Source organism: Monodelphis domestica, chromosome 1, assembly GCF_027887165.1.
Source record: "Monodelphis domestica isolate mMonDom1 chromosome 1, mMonDom1.pri, whole genome shotgun sequence".
Lineage (NCBI taxonomy): Eukaryota > Metazoa > Chordata > Mammalia > Didelphimorphia > Didelphidae > Monodelphis > Monodelphis domestica.
Window position 1 is genome coordinate 205,642,447 of NC_077227.1, and position 17,016 is coordinate 205,659,462.

The following is a 17,016-nucleotide window of genomic DNA, read 5'->3' on the forward strand; positions in this document are numbered from 1 at the left end:
GTATAGGTAGTTGAATATTATTATGCTATAAAGAAATAATGAATTCAAAAAAACATGTGCAGATTTATATAAGCTGATGAATAGTAAAATAATCAGGAAAACAATTTACACAATGACTAAATAATGCAATTAGGGTTAAATGAGTTGTCCAGAGTATCTCTAGGCTCAACTCTCTATTCACTGAGCCATCTAGCTGCCCCAAGACATATATTTTTACATGATCAGTATAATGATCTATACCAAGTAAGAGTTTGGGGGTAAGGGAGAGAGGAGAGAATAAAGAGGGAAAAAAAAACAACCATTAAAAATACAAAGAAATAAAACAAAGAGCAGAGAAATTCTGTTACTGACTTGCTAAATTTAAAGTCTTATCTTTAAAATGAATTCAGTTTCATATCCAATCTTTTTTGTTCTTTGTATACTGAAATATTTGTATTGGCTATTGAGTCAATAATAAAAAAGGATATTAAAAATACTTACTTTGTCATATCATCAGGTAGTTAAATAAATATACCACTTTTCCTGGTTTCTTACACAAGCATAGCTGGTATGTCTTTAGTAGATTATGTGAAAAGAAGAGGAAACAACTTTATTGGCAGTAAGAAATGAGGGGCTTTCCTTAGCGGAAAGTGCTAAACAGTGGTGGTGTAAGGGGGTAAGGAAAGGAGAACTGAAACAGGGCTGAAGCTGGTCATAATCAAATGACTTTGGTCAAGGGCAAAGTGATGAAGGGCACAGTGGTCTTACAGACTCTTGGTGTGTTTGACCTTTTTTGTGTCATAGAACTTATTGGCACTCTGCTAACTGCCAGTGGACAACTCTTCTCAAAATACTCTTTGTAAATACACATAAAGTAAAATACATATGTCCAAAAAGTAAATCAATTATATTGAAAAACACTTCCCCGCCCTCCCCCAGGAGCTGGGTGGCTTGAGAGCCAGGCCCTAGAGACAGGTCTTATTCTGCCCTGGAACCAATTCACAGTATTGATTCTGAGACAGAAAGTAAGGGTTTAAAAAAAAAAAAAGATATTTGCTGAAATATTTTTAAAATAAATTTACCGATTCCAGATTAAGAAACCTTACTACAGAATGATCTCTAGTCATGTTTCTCTTAAGCATCTTTCTTTCAAATCATGGCACTACAATAGAGCCATAACTACCCATAAACAATCTTATTAATTCAGGATGTTGTAAGAAGTGCTGGATGTGAAATCAGAGGACTTGTGTTTAAATCCTGGCTCTACCACTTATTATCTTAACTTCTTTGAGCTTCAGTTCCTACATCTCTAAAATTAATGGTTTGGACTAGATGATCCTTCCAGATCTAAATCTATAAGCTATGTGAGAAGCAGCTAGATGGCTCAGAGAGCCAGGCCTGGAGGTGGAAGGTCCTTGTTTCAAATGTGGCCTCAAGACACTTCCTAACTATGTGACCCTGGGCAATTAATTTAACCTCAGTTGCCTAGCCTTTACTGTTTTTCCTCAGAACCAATATTTAGTAATGATTCTAAGACGGGAGGTAAGGGTTTATTTTTTAAAAAGCTATGTGAACTATAATTAGGGCTGGGATTCCATTACTGAATGCTAGTTGAATTCTGTTAATATCTAATTCATTTTTAACCCCAATTTCATAAAGTCTAGGTAAATCTAAGAATTACTTCTTCTTTATATAACTATTATCTATCTTTAATGTGGACCTCCTTTCTATTCCTAATAGTTAACTCAGGTAACCATCCTTACAGTTCACTTCTTAGCCACAGTGCCTAGTCAATCCAACTTCTGTCTCAGATTTCTTGACTTCATTCCAAAATATGTGCTTCTTATAACTGTAGATGAAAGAAAAGACCATCAAACCAGCAATGTGATCCAAAATGGAAATAAAAGTATATAGTCTGTATTAAAATGGAATTCTTCTGGCCCTCTGTACTTTGGCAGTCAGTAACATCCCATAATTTAGCTATTTTTGCACATGCTTAAGTACATTATAAGACTTCTTTAGGAGAAAAGAACCATATCTTCTGCATCTTTAGACCTACCACAGGAACTTGTGCCAGGCCTGCACTCAAATTTATTCTAAATGTATTTTAAAAAAAAAAGTCTTGCTCTAGTATAAAAAACAGTAGACAAGGATCTGGCTTTTAAGCAAAAGTCACAACTAGCTATGGATGTTCTCATTTCTTTGGGTGCCCATTTCTTCACCTATAAAAAAGAAGGAATGTGCTGAACTTAAAAGGCACCTTAAAAAAAAAAACAAACCTTACTTTCTGTCTTAGAATCAATACCATGTATTTGTTCCAAGGCAGAATAGTCAGGGCTAGACAATATGGGTAAAGTGACTGCCTGGGTCAACAAAGCTTGAAAAGTGTCTAAGGTCAAATTTGAATACAGGACCTTCTGTCTCTTGGCCTGGCTCTCTATCCACTGAGCCACCCAGCTGCCTTAAAAGGCACCCTTCCAATGAAAGGTTATGATGCAGTGACTAATATTACATTTCTTATGTTTGATGAAGACAATACATTTCCAAAAGGAATTTTAAAGTGTATAATTTTTTATGATGACTTACCAAAATTTATCAATAAGCATCTAGTATGTGCCCAGCTTAAGTGCCACTTCTATAAAGCCTTTCCCAAATACTAAACTAACTCCATAAATCTCTCCATTTTCTGAAATTCCAAAAACTTCATAATTTAGCTCTGCCTTTTATCAAATGATTAAAAGAAAAACTTTTGAGGGTCCAAAATTGACCACTATACCATTTCTCAAGTGCAATTCACCTGCTCCTTCCCACAAAACCCACATCTTTTTAACACTAATAATCACTATTGAAAAATTGGGACACCAAGTTCAATCATTATGAAGATCAATTTGGAATTCCACTTAAGGAACTATAAAACTGTGCATACTCTTTGACCTATCAATACCACTATTAAGTTTGTATACCAAAGAGTACAAAGAAAAGGGAAAAGACTGTGGGAATAGAAACACCGAAAAAACACAACTGCTTTACTACATGGATCGAGGGGGATATGATTGGGGATGTAGACTCTAAATGATCATCCTAGTGCAAACATCAACAACATGGAAATGGGTTCTGATCAAAGACACATGTAACACCTAATGAAATTGTCAGATGTGGGAAGGGTGGGGGGAGGGGAGGGAGGGAAATAATGTGATTCTTGTAACCAAGGAATAATGTTCTAAATTGACAAAATAAAATTTAAAAAAAAAAGAAAAAGGAAAAGGACCTTTCTGGACAGGTGGGTAGTATATAATTGTGATAGAATATTATTGAACTATAAGAAAAGATAAATAAGCAGGATGGTTTCAGAAAAAACTGAAGACATGTGAACTCATGCAAAATGAAGTGAGTAGGTAGAACCAGGAGAACATTGTACACTGTATCAGCAACATTGTAAGGATGATTGACTGAAAAACCTAACTACTCTAACTATGATCCAAGACAATTAAAGGATCCATGATGAAAAATGCTATCTACCTCCAGAGAACTGATGAATTCTGAATGCAAATCAAAACATAATTTTAAATGTTATTTTTATTGCTTAATTTTTATTTGTTTTCTTTTGTAACAGTTAATATGGAAATGTTTTGCATGGCTTAATAGGTATAATCAGTACCTAACTTAGTACACCTTCAAGAAGGGTAAGAGGGAGGAAAAAAATTTGGAACAAAAATGTTTCTCTAAATGTTCAAAAAATGTACATGCAATTGGGAAATATTTTATGAAATACATAAAAATGATGGGAAAAAAATACTAACAACCCCTAGTGATGTTATATGGTTATAAATAAGAGCATATTGCAATTTGAAAAAAAATATGTTGCAAGTCATCCAAAGAGCAATAGAGAAATACATGCTAAGTAGTAGCACAAGACATTTAGGAAACACAAGATCGAAAACGGAGAAGGACCACTCAAGTACTTGCTTACTCAAAAGTAAAGTCCAGAGGAAGGCCTCTAGCACAGAATGAATTATTTAAGTAATATTTATGAGGATAGCTACCTATATGATACCACTGATTAAGTGTTAATTATTCTTTCTCCTACAAATCCTCATGGTCTTATGTAATTTTTGGTATACTTTACAAGGTCTATTATAATGTAGGGCATATATGTGCTCGTTGAATGTTTGCTGACTAAAATTTCGAAAAACCATACAATCTTTTTTCCTCCCAGTTTTTAAACATGGGTTTGTTTAGTCTCTAACTAGAAATACTTCAAAATGTGTTCAAACCCTAGAAATTTCTTGTTATTCCCTACAGGGCGAAACTCCCAAATAGAACATAGTTGACTGCAAGAAAGTTTTGTATTTATTTCATCTCTGTTGCACCCAAATCAACACTTTTTAACTTCTCTGTACTTAGGTGTGGCAAGAGTTTAATAAGTTCCATGACTTGTCAGAGCCAGTAGCACTGTGGCAAATTGTATTACTATATTATCAGTGTTTGGATGATATGTCTTAAAATAATTACAAAGTTTAATTTCATTTTACTGTTATTTACATGTTAGTCACATTGTACAATGTAAGAAAACAGGATAAAAGATCTAGGAATGAAAGGAACTTCAGAGTCCATTTAGTCTAAATCCTCACATTACAGAAAAAGAAATAAGTGGTTCTTTGGTTCCATTTCTTCATAGTCTACATCTGTTCATTTAATTCTTAATCTTCATTATTTGAATGAAAAGGCATTTATTGGGGAAAAAAAGTGATAAAAATGGCAGCCAAAGCACTAGGGATACAAATTCAAATCAAGGAGTTTACACTTAAATGAGAAAACAACAGACAAAGGTTTAGACAGCCAGCAGGGGTAAACTACAGTGCAAAGTTCCAGTAATGTGAGTAGATCCACTGGGGAACAAACAGAAACTTTCCACACAGAAACAAAGACTGGCGTGGAATTGATCTTGCAACATGACCCCAAAAAGGGTACTAAAGGAAAGGGAGCAACAGAAGCAGCTACCAATCTGGTGAGTTGGGGCTCCAAGTTAGAAGTTGCTATGGGCCAAAGTCACTAGGAACAGGAAGGAGTTTGGCAAGACATTAGAAATATTCTCCAGTGCCTGGACCATAGTGGGTACTTGAATGTTTATTTCTATCTGTACACTGATAAGTTCATATCATCCTGAAAGAGTGAAATATTAAAAGGACGTAATGTTATACATATAAGGGGATAGCAAACCTAAGAACCAATTTACTTAAGACGCTTAGGAGATGGGGTAAACCACAAATTCAAATTTAAAATAGTAAGATCTTTCATATTTGTATCTTATTATAGTAACTCAGGTGTTTTAGTATTAACATGAAAGTTAATAGGTTTAGTATTGCAAGGACAAACTTCCATCATTCACCTTTCCAGATAACAGAAATTTGCTATGGAGGGGAAAGGGAGGGAAATGTTACCAAAACTATCTCTTCAAGGGCTGACAGACTGGAGGACATAAGCCACAACAGTGGAAAAACTCCCTTAGCTCTGCTTTGTTTGATTGCGGGAAAGAGTCCTACTTAACAGACAATTGTATGGCCAAGTTCCACATTATTTACAAATTACCATAGTTGGTCTCAGAATTAATTAGCTGGGGAAATGTACTGTTCAGAAAGGAAATAGAACAATGGGAAACTGAGTCAAGAGGATTTTACCTTTGCTTATGCAAGATTGTCCCCTCAACTTTTCCCACGTACAGACATCTCTCTATAACAATTCTAAGACCACATACCCTTTGGGCAACACCTGGCATTCCTCATGAATGGTGGAAGGAAATCAAACTCAGAACAAATCAAATTACAGCCTCACAATAATAAATAACAAATTTATACTAATCACAAATTAGGGTTAGGATATTATCATTTTTCTCAAATTGGAAGAAAAGTCAACAATGAGCATATATAAGGACATCTCATTTATCCATCATTTATAATATATGAATAACTACATTCTAGAGTTTCACAAATATAGTGACTATATGATAGTTGATTCCAAATAAAAAAAAATGCCAACTATAGCAAACCTCCAATTTTGTATAGCCCGTTAACTCCTGAAACAAACTGAAGTCTAGAATCTAAGTCTAGCATCTAAAGATGCTAACTGCAGTACTTGAGAATTTTGCAAGTGGTCAGTAGGATTTGATAAGATCTTATGACCTAGCCCAAGTAAAGTCCCAAGGAACCTCACAGATAGATAACTTTTTAAAAAGGACTTTGCTACTTTTCCCTAACAGTAAATTATAAGTATGATCCATTTTAAGGCAAAATATATCCAATTAACTATTTAACAGTTTTTTAACATTTTGACCATATTCTTTTAATTAACTCAAACAGCATCTGGAAAAAAAATGATATTCTTTTTACAGCACTTCTAATATAATATTTCACAATATAGCAAACATTTTAGAAACACAAAAGTAATATATGCTCATGGCATCCCTGGATCAAAGGATATTTTTAGACACTTTAAAACGGTAATTTTAGGTATCACTTTAATAATCTGTGAACTCTGCCTCCTCAAGAGGACTAAAAGTTGAGTCATAAAATAACCACTTAACACAATTATAAAGTAAAGTTAAAAGGCCAGTTTTTGGCAACACTAAAAAAAAAATCAGTCCCTAAAATCTCTGCTTCTCACTCGAATCACTAGCTAATAATGGACCCTCACATTATAATGGCCCACAACAGCCAAAGAATTAAGCAAACTCAAAGCTTCAAAAGGGTTACATGCTATAACTAAAGAGACTAAACTAAAAAACTACATGTTAGTATCTCTAGGACGCCATTACTTTTATATTTTAATTTTATACAGATCTATTTTGAGTCCCAGGCAAACAATTCCTTTTGGAAGAAAAAGTTTACAGTGGAAGTGTTTTCTTTTTTAAACTCCTCTATTTTGATTTGTCTTGTCAACTTAGCCATTCTAATTCTTGCAAATAGTATACTAAAACTTGGTGTTTCCAAGAGGCTCTTATGGGAACTTATTTATATGGACATTTCCAAAATGCAGCCTCTCCTACCCAAACCAGGCAGCATCACCCTAACGCCAAACAGTTAAAACTATTCTAAGATAAGCTTTCTAAGGTAACTATAAAAGGAATATGCAAAATACTAACCAGAATTATTCCTATAAGACAAATAAAGACCCAGAGTAAAGAAAGCATTCTGGGATGCAGATGCATGGAGAGCAACTTGGGTGTATACTGGATTTGGAGATGAACGATCTGCATTTGAATCCTATTTATTGTTACTTGCACCAATCTTTTAGTCTCTGGGGCGCTGTAAAATGAAGGGAGGTCAGACTAGATGACCTCTAAGGTCCCTTCCGGAGCTCAATCTTTTATGTCAAGATACTAAACGAAGAGATTTCTCTCCTTTTGGATACATGGCAGAAAGGAAAATAAAAGCTCATCTAAGACCCTCGGGGTTTCCGGGAGAAGCAAAGACCCAGAGGTCCCCTGAGAGCTAAAGCTCTGGGGCTGCCTTTCGGGCACAGCCCCCAATATCGAGAAATTCCGAAATTCGGAGCCAGAAAAGGCCCCGCCAGACCCCTGAAAAAGGGTCCTCCCGGGCGGAAAGGAGGAGAGGAGACCAGGATGCCCCCTGAAAGAGACAGGCCCCCAGTCCGCTCCCCAGTCAGCCCATCCGACCCGGCCTGGCCCCTCAGTACTCACATTCGACTTCCTTTACTCCATCGCGCTGCCGAGGCCCTGGCGAGGAGGACCTCACCACCCCCGGCTCTGGCCTCCTGGTGGGGTCCGGTGGCCCGCTCCCGGACCCTCGCTCCCCGCCGGGCCCTGCAGCCGCCGCCGCCGCCGCCGCCGCCAGCGCCGCCGCCAACCCCGCGCATGCGCGTGCCTCCACGACTGCGCTCGCGCATTTGGTCACCAATATCCTCCCACTTCGCCTTCCAGCGCGACGGAAAGCTTTATTTAAAAACTGGAGCTAGAACAGTGAACAAGAAGGGGATGGGGGCGGAGCGAAGAAGAATCCACCTGAGGAGAAAAGAAAAAGGAAAAAAAAGAAAAGCTAGGAAGAAACCAAGTAGGAAGGGGCTACAACTGCAAGGAAAGTCATTTTCTAGAAAAGCATCCCTCTGTATGAGGCGCCGGCTGTCTGCAGGCTAGAATTTCGTTTAGGTAGAACCAGGTATAGGCAAAAGCTAGACGTCGACGAAGTTTGTGTATATAGCACGTGCTCTTCAATTCTTATTCCCCTCCTCCCCTTCCGAGTCCTTTCATGGTGCCCCCCAACCTGAACCCACATTAGGTGGTGTCCTAGAACCTCTTCGAGGTTTTCCGTTTTTTTTGTTAACCATCCACCCCATCCCACCCCTCAAAAAAAAAAAACACACAAATGGCATTTCTTGATTCCCTTCAGTTCTTCCTCCTCCACCACCTCCCAACAAATAATTTGTAACGTACTTAATATATACTTTGTGGTATTTACTTAATTGTGGGAGAGGTTGTGTAGTGAATAGAGAAACTAATCTTCGAATTCAACCTCTGGACTCTACAGACTCTGTAGGGCAAGTAACTTCAATGAAATCACAGGACAGACCCTCCTCCCAAACTTAACTGTGAACATGCAGTCCCACTTCCAGAAGCCTCTAAGAAACTCTCCTAATTAAGGACCTATGACATCATAAATCCTTAGTATTCACCCACAAGAGGAAATTCGGTTTGCATTTTCCTGACTCCTGAGAGAGAAGGCATGCAAAATTTGAATCGCTTTAAAGATTAATCCAATGGCTGTAATATAAGAATTCCTGAAAGAATAATAAAAACAAACATACCCCTGGGAAACATAGACATAATAAAAAATGTGCCATTGACACATTATCAATGTGTCATTGATAATGCCTATGCAATTCAATTCACTAAACATTAACAGACTACTTATGGATCAGCACTTTTTTTAAAGTTAGAGATTTAAAGCCAAAAGCAAAACAGTCCCTTCCCGTAAGAAACTTATATTCTATCAGGGGAAAGAACACATGCCCATAAAAGTAAATGCAAAATATATACACAACGAATACAAAAGAATCTGAGGGGATACCAGCTGCTGAAGAAGGGAGCATCAGGAAAGTTTTCATGGAAGAAGTAATACTGTGTAATGTGCTAAAAATGCAAAGATAAATATGAAATATATATACCAAAATTAGGATTATAAGAGAAAAGAGAGAGAATAGTACTTGAGCTGAGTCTTGAAGGCATTCTGGAAGGAATAGATGAGGAGAATGTGCATTCCAGGCATGAGAAACAGCCAATGCAAAGTCACAGAACCAAGAGATTGAGTGACATATTTAAGATACAATAACAAATCCAGTTTGGCTGGACTGAAAGTACTTCCTGAAAAGAGTAAACACAATAAAGCCAGAATGGTAGGTTAGGTTAAGGATGTGAAAGGCTTAAATGCCAAATAATTCACATTTGATTTTAGAAGTATTAGGGAGTCACTAGAGTTTGAATACAGTAGTGACATCATCAGACCACCATTTTAAGAAAATCCCTTTAGTAGCAGTGTGGAGAATAAATTAGAGTGATGTGAGGAGAGACTTTAAACAGGAAAATCAAATTTTCTCAATTAGTCACTCAATAGAGGTGACAAGGGCATGAGGGCCTGAAGTAAGACACCTAGGTTACTATAGAGAAGGGGCAGGATGTCAGAGATGTGGAGACAGAAATGACAAGATGTGGCAACTGATTAGATACAAAATGCCTGAGAGTGAAGAGTCAGGAATAACAATGAGGTTGTAAACCTGGGCAATTGGAAAGATAGTGTCACCCTTGACAGAAATAGTAAAGTTCCAAAGATGGATGGGTCTGCAAGAAAAAATGAGTTGTATCTTAGACATTTTGAATTAGAGATAAGATGACCAGTTCAAAGCATTCAGATATTCAAAAGACAGTCAGTGAAGATCCAGCTAAGATGAATGACCAGACAAAAGAACAGAGAGAATAGTCCATGAAAACCCCAAAGAAAAGAATATCTAGGAGAGGTTAACATGAATGTACATTGAAAGATAAATATAAAATATATACATACTAAATACAAAGTAGCTATTATTTACAAACTCCTTTCCTCAGTGCTTTTACTGACATATCTTTCTTCAACTCTTGCCCTCATAGGAAGGGACTTCAACAGACTGTATATGTTTGTATTCTTTCTTCATTCTTCTGAACCTGAAACTCACATTTCCTGTATTAATAATAATTAAAGGATCAGATAGATATAATTCTAGCCCAGTACTCCCTATTTCGGAGTTGTGACAAGGAAATCACTTTAAAAGACTGATATATATTAATTTAAGGTCGCCAAGGAATTCAGCTATGTAATTCCTAAATGAAAACTCAAGTCAGCAGTCAACCTTTTATGGAGTTTAATTACAAACAGGAGGAAGAAAGGTATTTTAGAGAGAGAGAGAGAGAGAGAGAGAGAGAGAGAGAGAGAGAGAGAGAGAGAGAGAGAGGAGAGAGAAAGGGGAGAGAAGGGAATAGGGCTTAAATACCCCTTCTATTTAGGCTGGGCCAAAAGGCCCTAGCCCTTAGATAGCTGAGGCAAAGAAAAGAGATCAGTCCCTATCACTCATGTGACCAAAATGGAGAAACAGTCTCAGGGGCCTCCACCTCCAGCTTCCTTCAGAGCAAGCTTCTCAGAGCACAACCTCTCAGAGAAACACCTCTCCAACCACCTTAGTTCCTCAGACCCTTCTATCTTTAAGGAAACCATCCAAGTTCCCTCCCCTCAGTTCTCACATCTACCAATCACTGTCCAAGTCTTCCCTGTGCCAATGGTAGCTCTAGCTTAACCCAGGACCGCCCAGAGGTCTGTGGCTTTGCACATGTCTGTTGAAGGTCATATTCTCAAATAATTAAATCTTGATCCCTTGCTGCAGCCCTTCCTAAATCCTGTTACCCTGAGCAGGGTGGAGATTGGAAGTTCCAAGACCTGGTTCTGTCATTCCAAGTATCTCTATTGTATCAATTCTAAAATCAATCATGACTCAAAGAACTTCCTGTTCTATGCTTAAGCATAGGTCAAAGCCCTTTCCATTGTTCAGCAAAAGGTTTCTGTCCTAAAGTAATCTTAAGAAGGGAGGAGGAGGAACCTCCCATGTCAATGGGGTTCACATTCCAATAGAGTTCCCACTATCAGTAGGAAATTCCCTACAAGCATGAAACCTTCCAATGGTGAAATTTGCAACATTCACAAGTCTAAGAAATTTTAAGGTTTACAGAGTAGAGCAAAATGACAGCCCCTAAGCCCCAACTTCCTGTCTTGTTTTCTGATAAGAATTAAAGTCTTCCTAAAATAAGGGATTAGGCGAAGAAGAGACTAGAGATGTCTATTCTGCCACCTTTTGTGGCACACAGTGCTGTACCTCCCATGCTATATATGAGGGACAAGTGGATCTTCCTACATAAAGTTTATATGTACATAGTCATTTGTTTGTTACCTATCCCATTAGATTGTGAGCACCTTGAGTCATGACTATTGTCAACATGGAATCTAGTGTCAACATGGAATCTAGGAATCCCAAACTTGTTACCTAGTGAGATCTGATGAACCCCAATTTTCAGGACTAGCTTGTAGATTGGAGACTCCAAAACTTGTCATTGTTCCCTTTTCCCTTGGGAATCTACCCTAAAAGGAATCCCAAGCTAGCACTTTCAGACTGACTGGGAGACCCTCAGGGAAATGACCATCCTGCTTGGGTGAGACTAAGCATATGCTAAGGACCCTCTTTGTTTTAGGTAGTCTCCCCTATTATATCAGAACTTTTTCCCAAAAAGATCCACAGCTGGGCAGGAACCATCCTTTAGTATCCATTGTTAGTAGCCCTTTTCTCTTACACCCTAGCCTCTAGCTATGATTCCTTTCCCAAGCTTGATTATATCCTGGCAGTGTAGTTTGAACACTCCCATTTCCTTTGTAGCTATAGTGATGTCAATCATCTTTCCTGGACCCTGGACTCCCCAAATGGTATATAGGTTCCCCAAATTCTTTTGTTACTCAGTCCATCCTGAGACAGTGGCACTCTCATGGGTCAGTGACCAGGGCGGCCAGAGTTCAATCCTCAGACTCTGTGCAGTCCCAGGGAGTGAGCAGCTATGTTGTCAAGGCCTATTAGCACTGAACCCTTTTTGCCCATGATTAAAGAGTGATTTTGACAATTTAATTGTTCTGTGTTTTTTCTAGTTAACATTAGAAACCCCAAATTTGTAGCCTAGTAAGTAAGTAGCCAAGTTTTAGGACTAGATTTTAAGTTGGAGACCTCAAATTTTGTACTTGTTCCCTGTTCCTTTGAGAATCCACTCAGAAGGGAATCTCAGGCTAACAGTTTCAGACTGAATAATGGACCCTATTGTATCAGAGAACCTTTCCCAAGAAGACCCTCACCTGGGCAGGAACCACCCTTTTTGTATCCATTGTAAACAGACCTTTCCCTTATACCCTTGCCTTTTAATTCTTTTCCCAAGCTTGATTGTATTCTATCAATATAGTTTGAACACTCCCATTTTTCCTTGTAACCATTGTAATGTCAATAAAACATCTTTCCCTGCCCCTGGATTCCCCCCAAATGGTATATAGGTTCCCCCAAATTCTTCTGTTCCTTGGAGTTGTCAATCTAGCCCGGTTGACTTCCCCAGGGGTTAGTGCCCAGAACTTAAGAGTTCAGTCCTCAAACTTTGGGTGGAGGCTTACTATTAAAATGAACTCCTTTTCCTTGATTAAAGAGTGATTTTTCTGACTATTTAATAGTTCTGTGTTTTTCAAAGTCAACACTATCTTTTACTTTTATCTCCAGTGCTTAGTACAATGCCTAGCACACAGTAGCCACTAAATAAATGCTTATTAACTATCTGAATACAGATTGATAGCAGGGACCTTCAAAGAAGGGGATACTTGAAAGGTAGGAACTAGAAAGGACAGAGTGTTCATTCCTGCTAGCATGAGTTAGCAATTTGATAGGAAGAAGGTTGCCTCTCAAGATGAAAATCTTCCCCCTTTTTAAATATTCATTGTCTCATTCCCAGCCATCATTTGTCACAATGCAAACTGAGGTTATAGTACTAACAATTCCACACTCATCTTTTTAAAACCCCTCTAGGGCAGCAATTAGACCAGTATTCAGCAAAACTAACCAATACATTAGCCAAATGGCAATATATAATGTGCCATGCTGGTCTTCATCCACATCTGCAAAGAAGGGAGAGGAGTCCATTTTCTCATTTCTTCTTCAGGGAAAAATCTAGCCTTATAATTATAGAACAAGAGCCATTTTTTTCTTATTGTTATTCTTGTTTGCATTTTTGTAATCAATAACATTCTCTTTTGAGAAGCCCCAAATCTTTAGGGTAATGCAGTAGGTCTGGAAGACTGTAGGTTCTTAGGTAGACCTTGTGAAGTGGGACACTTCACAAAATGAGTCTAAACACCCAGTATTTCAATTATTGGAACCATAGTTTATTAATAAAAGAAAAAATAAAGAATCTACCAGTTGGGACAGACTTCCCTAGTAGAAGCTGCATCAGACTGACATTACAGGATAGCTTATATAGGTTACAAGATACAAAGCTATTTCCTTTCACATATAGGTTCTTATCTGACAGTCAAACAAACCTTAACACAGGAATGTGAGGTCAGTGATGGGGGGGACAATCCTCAGATTTATGTGGGGGCTATTATTTCAGGGTTATTTTCACATTGGCAGCTCTCCAACCTCTGACCCTCACCTGACACCCAGCTCTCACTTGCAGCTCCTAGTAGCTGCTAGCATACCGCAGTGGCCACACCCCGGGCAACAGCTTCGACAGGCCGGCTAAACCTTGTGAGGGTAGCCATCGGGTTGTAGGGTTGTAGACCCCTGGTGAACTAAGGCTTTGCTCACCCAGCATGTGAAGACAGAAGAAACCAATAAGAAGGTTCAACGGCTGAGAGGGCGACGCAGCAAAGCACTATGCTTAGGGCGTGTTGGAGCACAAAAGACAACAGGGCCATCCAATGCAGCTGAGGAAGCCTCCAGGTGTAAAGATTTTTCTTGCCAATGGTCCCAGTGGGACTGTCTCTGTGCATCGACTTTTCCACTTAAATCTCCTTCTCACTCAAATGTTTTTGTGCACACTCATCTACATCACAGATGAAAGTGCACAAAGACAATCCTCATCCTCCCCTACCAAGAGACTACTACTACTATTTTCACATGCATTTAGTCACTTAGCCCTAGTCATCATAGGTTATCTTTCTTCCATCCTAACCTCTTTGATAGTCCTGAAATTCCTTTTGCTTTCCTGCCTTTTCTAATTCTCACCCCCAAGCTAAGTAGAGACTGGTCTGCTGTCTGCATAAATAGCTCTACTTCCTGGGGGAGGGAAGCCAGGTCTGTTCCCTAAAAAATACTGGCAGGGATTTATCTGCTTTATCCATTTCAATTCTATTATCTTCCGTTATTGGGATTACTTCACTTGAATGCCTTTCTTTTCTAAGAGAGTTTATATCTACAACCTAAACAAATATGTCACTCATCTTCAATGAGGTATCAATACCTAAACCAGAAATAATCTCTGCTCTCTATTGTGTAATCACACCTATCAAAATTTCAAGGAAAGTCCTTATCCTTTAATCTTATCCATGGTTACATTTTGGCCAGATAGATAGATAGATAGATAGATAGATAGATAGATAGATAGATAGATAAGGGATGAATAGCATGTTCAAGGAGAACTAGCACCCTTAGTATGAGGGCTTCCCAAGTCCTTTTTAGCACTCCTCATCCATCCTTGGTGTCCCCCTTTTTACCCAACTCTCACCTGTGGCTCCAAGAAGGTGTAGCCATGCTATATATATGTGAATTTTAAAAACTACTCAGACTGTACTTTAGAAGATTTGATTTAGCTATTTCCTTATTGTATCAATGGAGATACTTGGTATAACAGAATCAGGAATGGATTGTGAACTTGGAAATTACTCCACCCTAATTAGACAGTACTTTAGGGGAAGATAAAGTTCTAAATTCCTGATTGAACAATGAAGATACTTAACTCATACCTTATAGTGAAGCTAAAACTTTAAGCTGTCTATTTTTAGATCTAAATACACAAAGATGTTAAGTACCAATAAAGGTAAAATTAATCACAAAAAGGTCAAGTAACGAACAAAAGGTGAACTTAACAAAGAAGTATGAAGTACTCAAAAGATATAATCTAACCAGAGAAAGTGAGACCTAAAGAGTGGACAGTCCTGGAGAAAATCTAATCAAAGAAGGTTAGAACTAAAGAATGGGCAGTCCTGGAGAAAATGCACCTGCTGTAATTGGTAGATGTAAAAATTTAGAGGAGGTGACATAAGAGAAAATTTCTTTAATAGGAGGCTAGAAAAGTCAGTGAAAGGTAGATCAGTCAGTTCAGGACTGAACCTCAGCTTGGAGGATCTCCCTCAGACAGCTACCTTGAGATGGTCTCGTGGTGAGTGATAATACTGACTTTGGCCACTTTGGCCAAGTCATTTAACTACTGCCTGGCTCAGCCTGAGCCAGAGCAGTTTAAATTAACTCTTTCCTCTCTCTCCCTCTTCTCCTTAATTCCTTCTCTCTATATTAATAAAAATCACCACAATTTCCAGCTGACTTGGGTATTTTATTATTTGGGATTTTCCCTGGCAACCAAATTATTTTAAATTTTCAAGGCACAACGCTAAAATTATCTTACATATAATAGCAACACCAGGTAAAATCATCTTGGCAAACAGGATAAATTGTGCTGAAGATAACCAACAGGCCTCAAACCCATCAATGAGTTGGTAGAATGTCTATCCCATGCATGTGAACACTTATCCTGGCAGAATGAGAACAATTTGTTCAAATTGCCATGAAGGCAACTGAAACAGTGGAACTCTTATACCTTGGTTAGACACCAAAGATCCCAAAAACATCCACTGCATCCTAGGCAGTCCTGACTTTTGTTTTATCATTGGATTTTGAAAACTCCAGAAAAGAAACTGAAGCTGATGAACTTTGTTCAATTCTGCCTTGCTTAAATCTAATTCACTTCAAAACAAGGCATTGCCCCCTGAAGTCACTTGTCCTCTTTGAAAATAAAGGATGAACAACAGATATTCATTAAGTTCCTGTTGTTTGCTAGAGTATAGTATACAAAGACAAAAATAATCCTCAAGAAATTTATATTCTACTGTTGGATACAACAAAAAAAATATAAGTAAATGTAAATGAATATGAGGACTGAGAGCTCTACCAAAGGGATTAGGAAAGGATTCCCGATTGCAGGGCTTTTTGTTTTTAATCAACTTTCCTTCTCCTCTTGAATGTGATTCTAATTTGCTGGACTTAATAACCATGTCCCACATGTAATACCCAGTGGAATTGTGCATCGGCTATGGGAAGGGCAGGGGGAAGGGAGGGAGGGAAAGAATATGATTCTTGTAACCAAGGAATAATGTTCTAAATTGACTAAATTAAAAAAAAAAAACATGTCCCAACTGCAATCTCATCTTGTACCCTTCCTCAGTGACTTAGACCTCTACACCTGGGAATAGCCATCAACCAAACCAGGCCCCTTCTTTTAATAGGAAGGAAATTCCTCCTCCCACCTCCATTTTGGGGAGGGGCCTAATCAACTAATCTTCAGTTCCCTACCAGATGTGTTCTTCATTTTCCAGACTTTAACACCTTTCCCAGAGCAGATTCTTTATTCTTTCCTTCTTCATTTTCAACTTCCATTTGTATGTTTTCTTCCACCTTTTAAATGTAAGCTCCTTGAGGGGAGGAACTGTTTTTATTTGCTTGTAGTTCTATCCCCTGATTCTTAGCACAGTGTCTGGCACATACTAAGCCCTTAAGAAATATTTGTTGGTGTATTTTGCCTTTTCTTAATCAAGGAGAAGATTGGAGTTGAAATTCTGAGTTAGGGGAACAGCAAGTTCTCTATTCTCCAATTTATTCTGTGTATATCTTGTCTGTATGTAGTTGTTTGTACTTGGTTCCTTTAGACTCTAC

The 17,016-nt window shown here is 38.2% G+C and overlaps 1 protein-coding gene across 2 annotated transcripts in view; it reads right to left on the minus strand.

Moving 5' to 3' along the window:
* Positions 1–7,854, minus strand: part of ZNF106 (zinc finger protein 106) — an 82,378-nt gene extending 74,524 nt beyond the window's left edge. For both annotated transcript variants that reach the window (XM_007472421.3, XM_001362383.4), the window contains exon 1: positions 7,676–7,854. In XM_007472421.3, the coding sequence (XP_007472483.3) occupies positions 7,676–7,851 (176 nt within the window). In that variant the 5' untranslated portion in view covers positions 7,852–7,854. The remainder of the gene's footprint in view (positions 1–7,675) is intronic.
* Between the last annotated feature and the right edge of the window lie 9,162 nt (positions 7,855–17,016).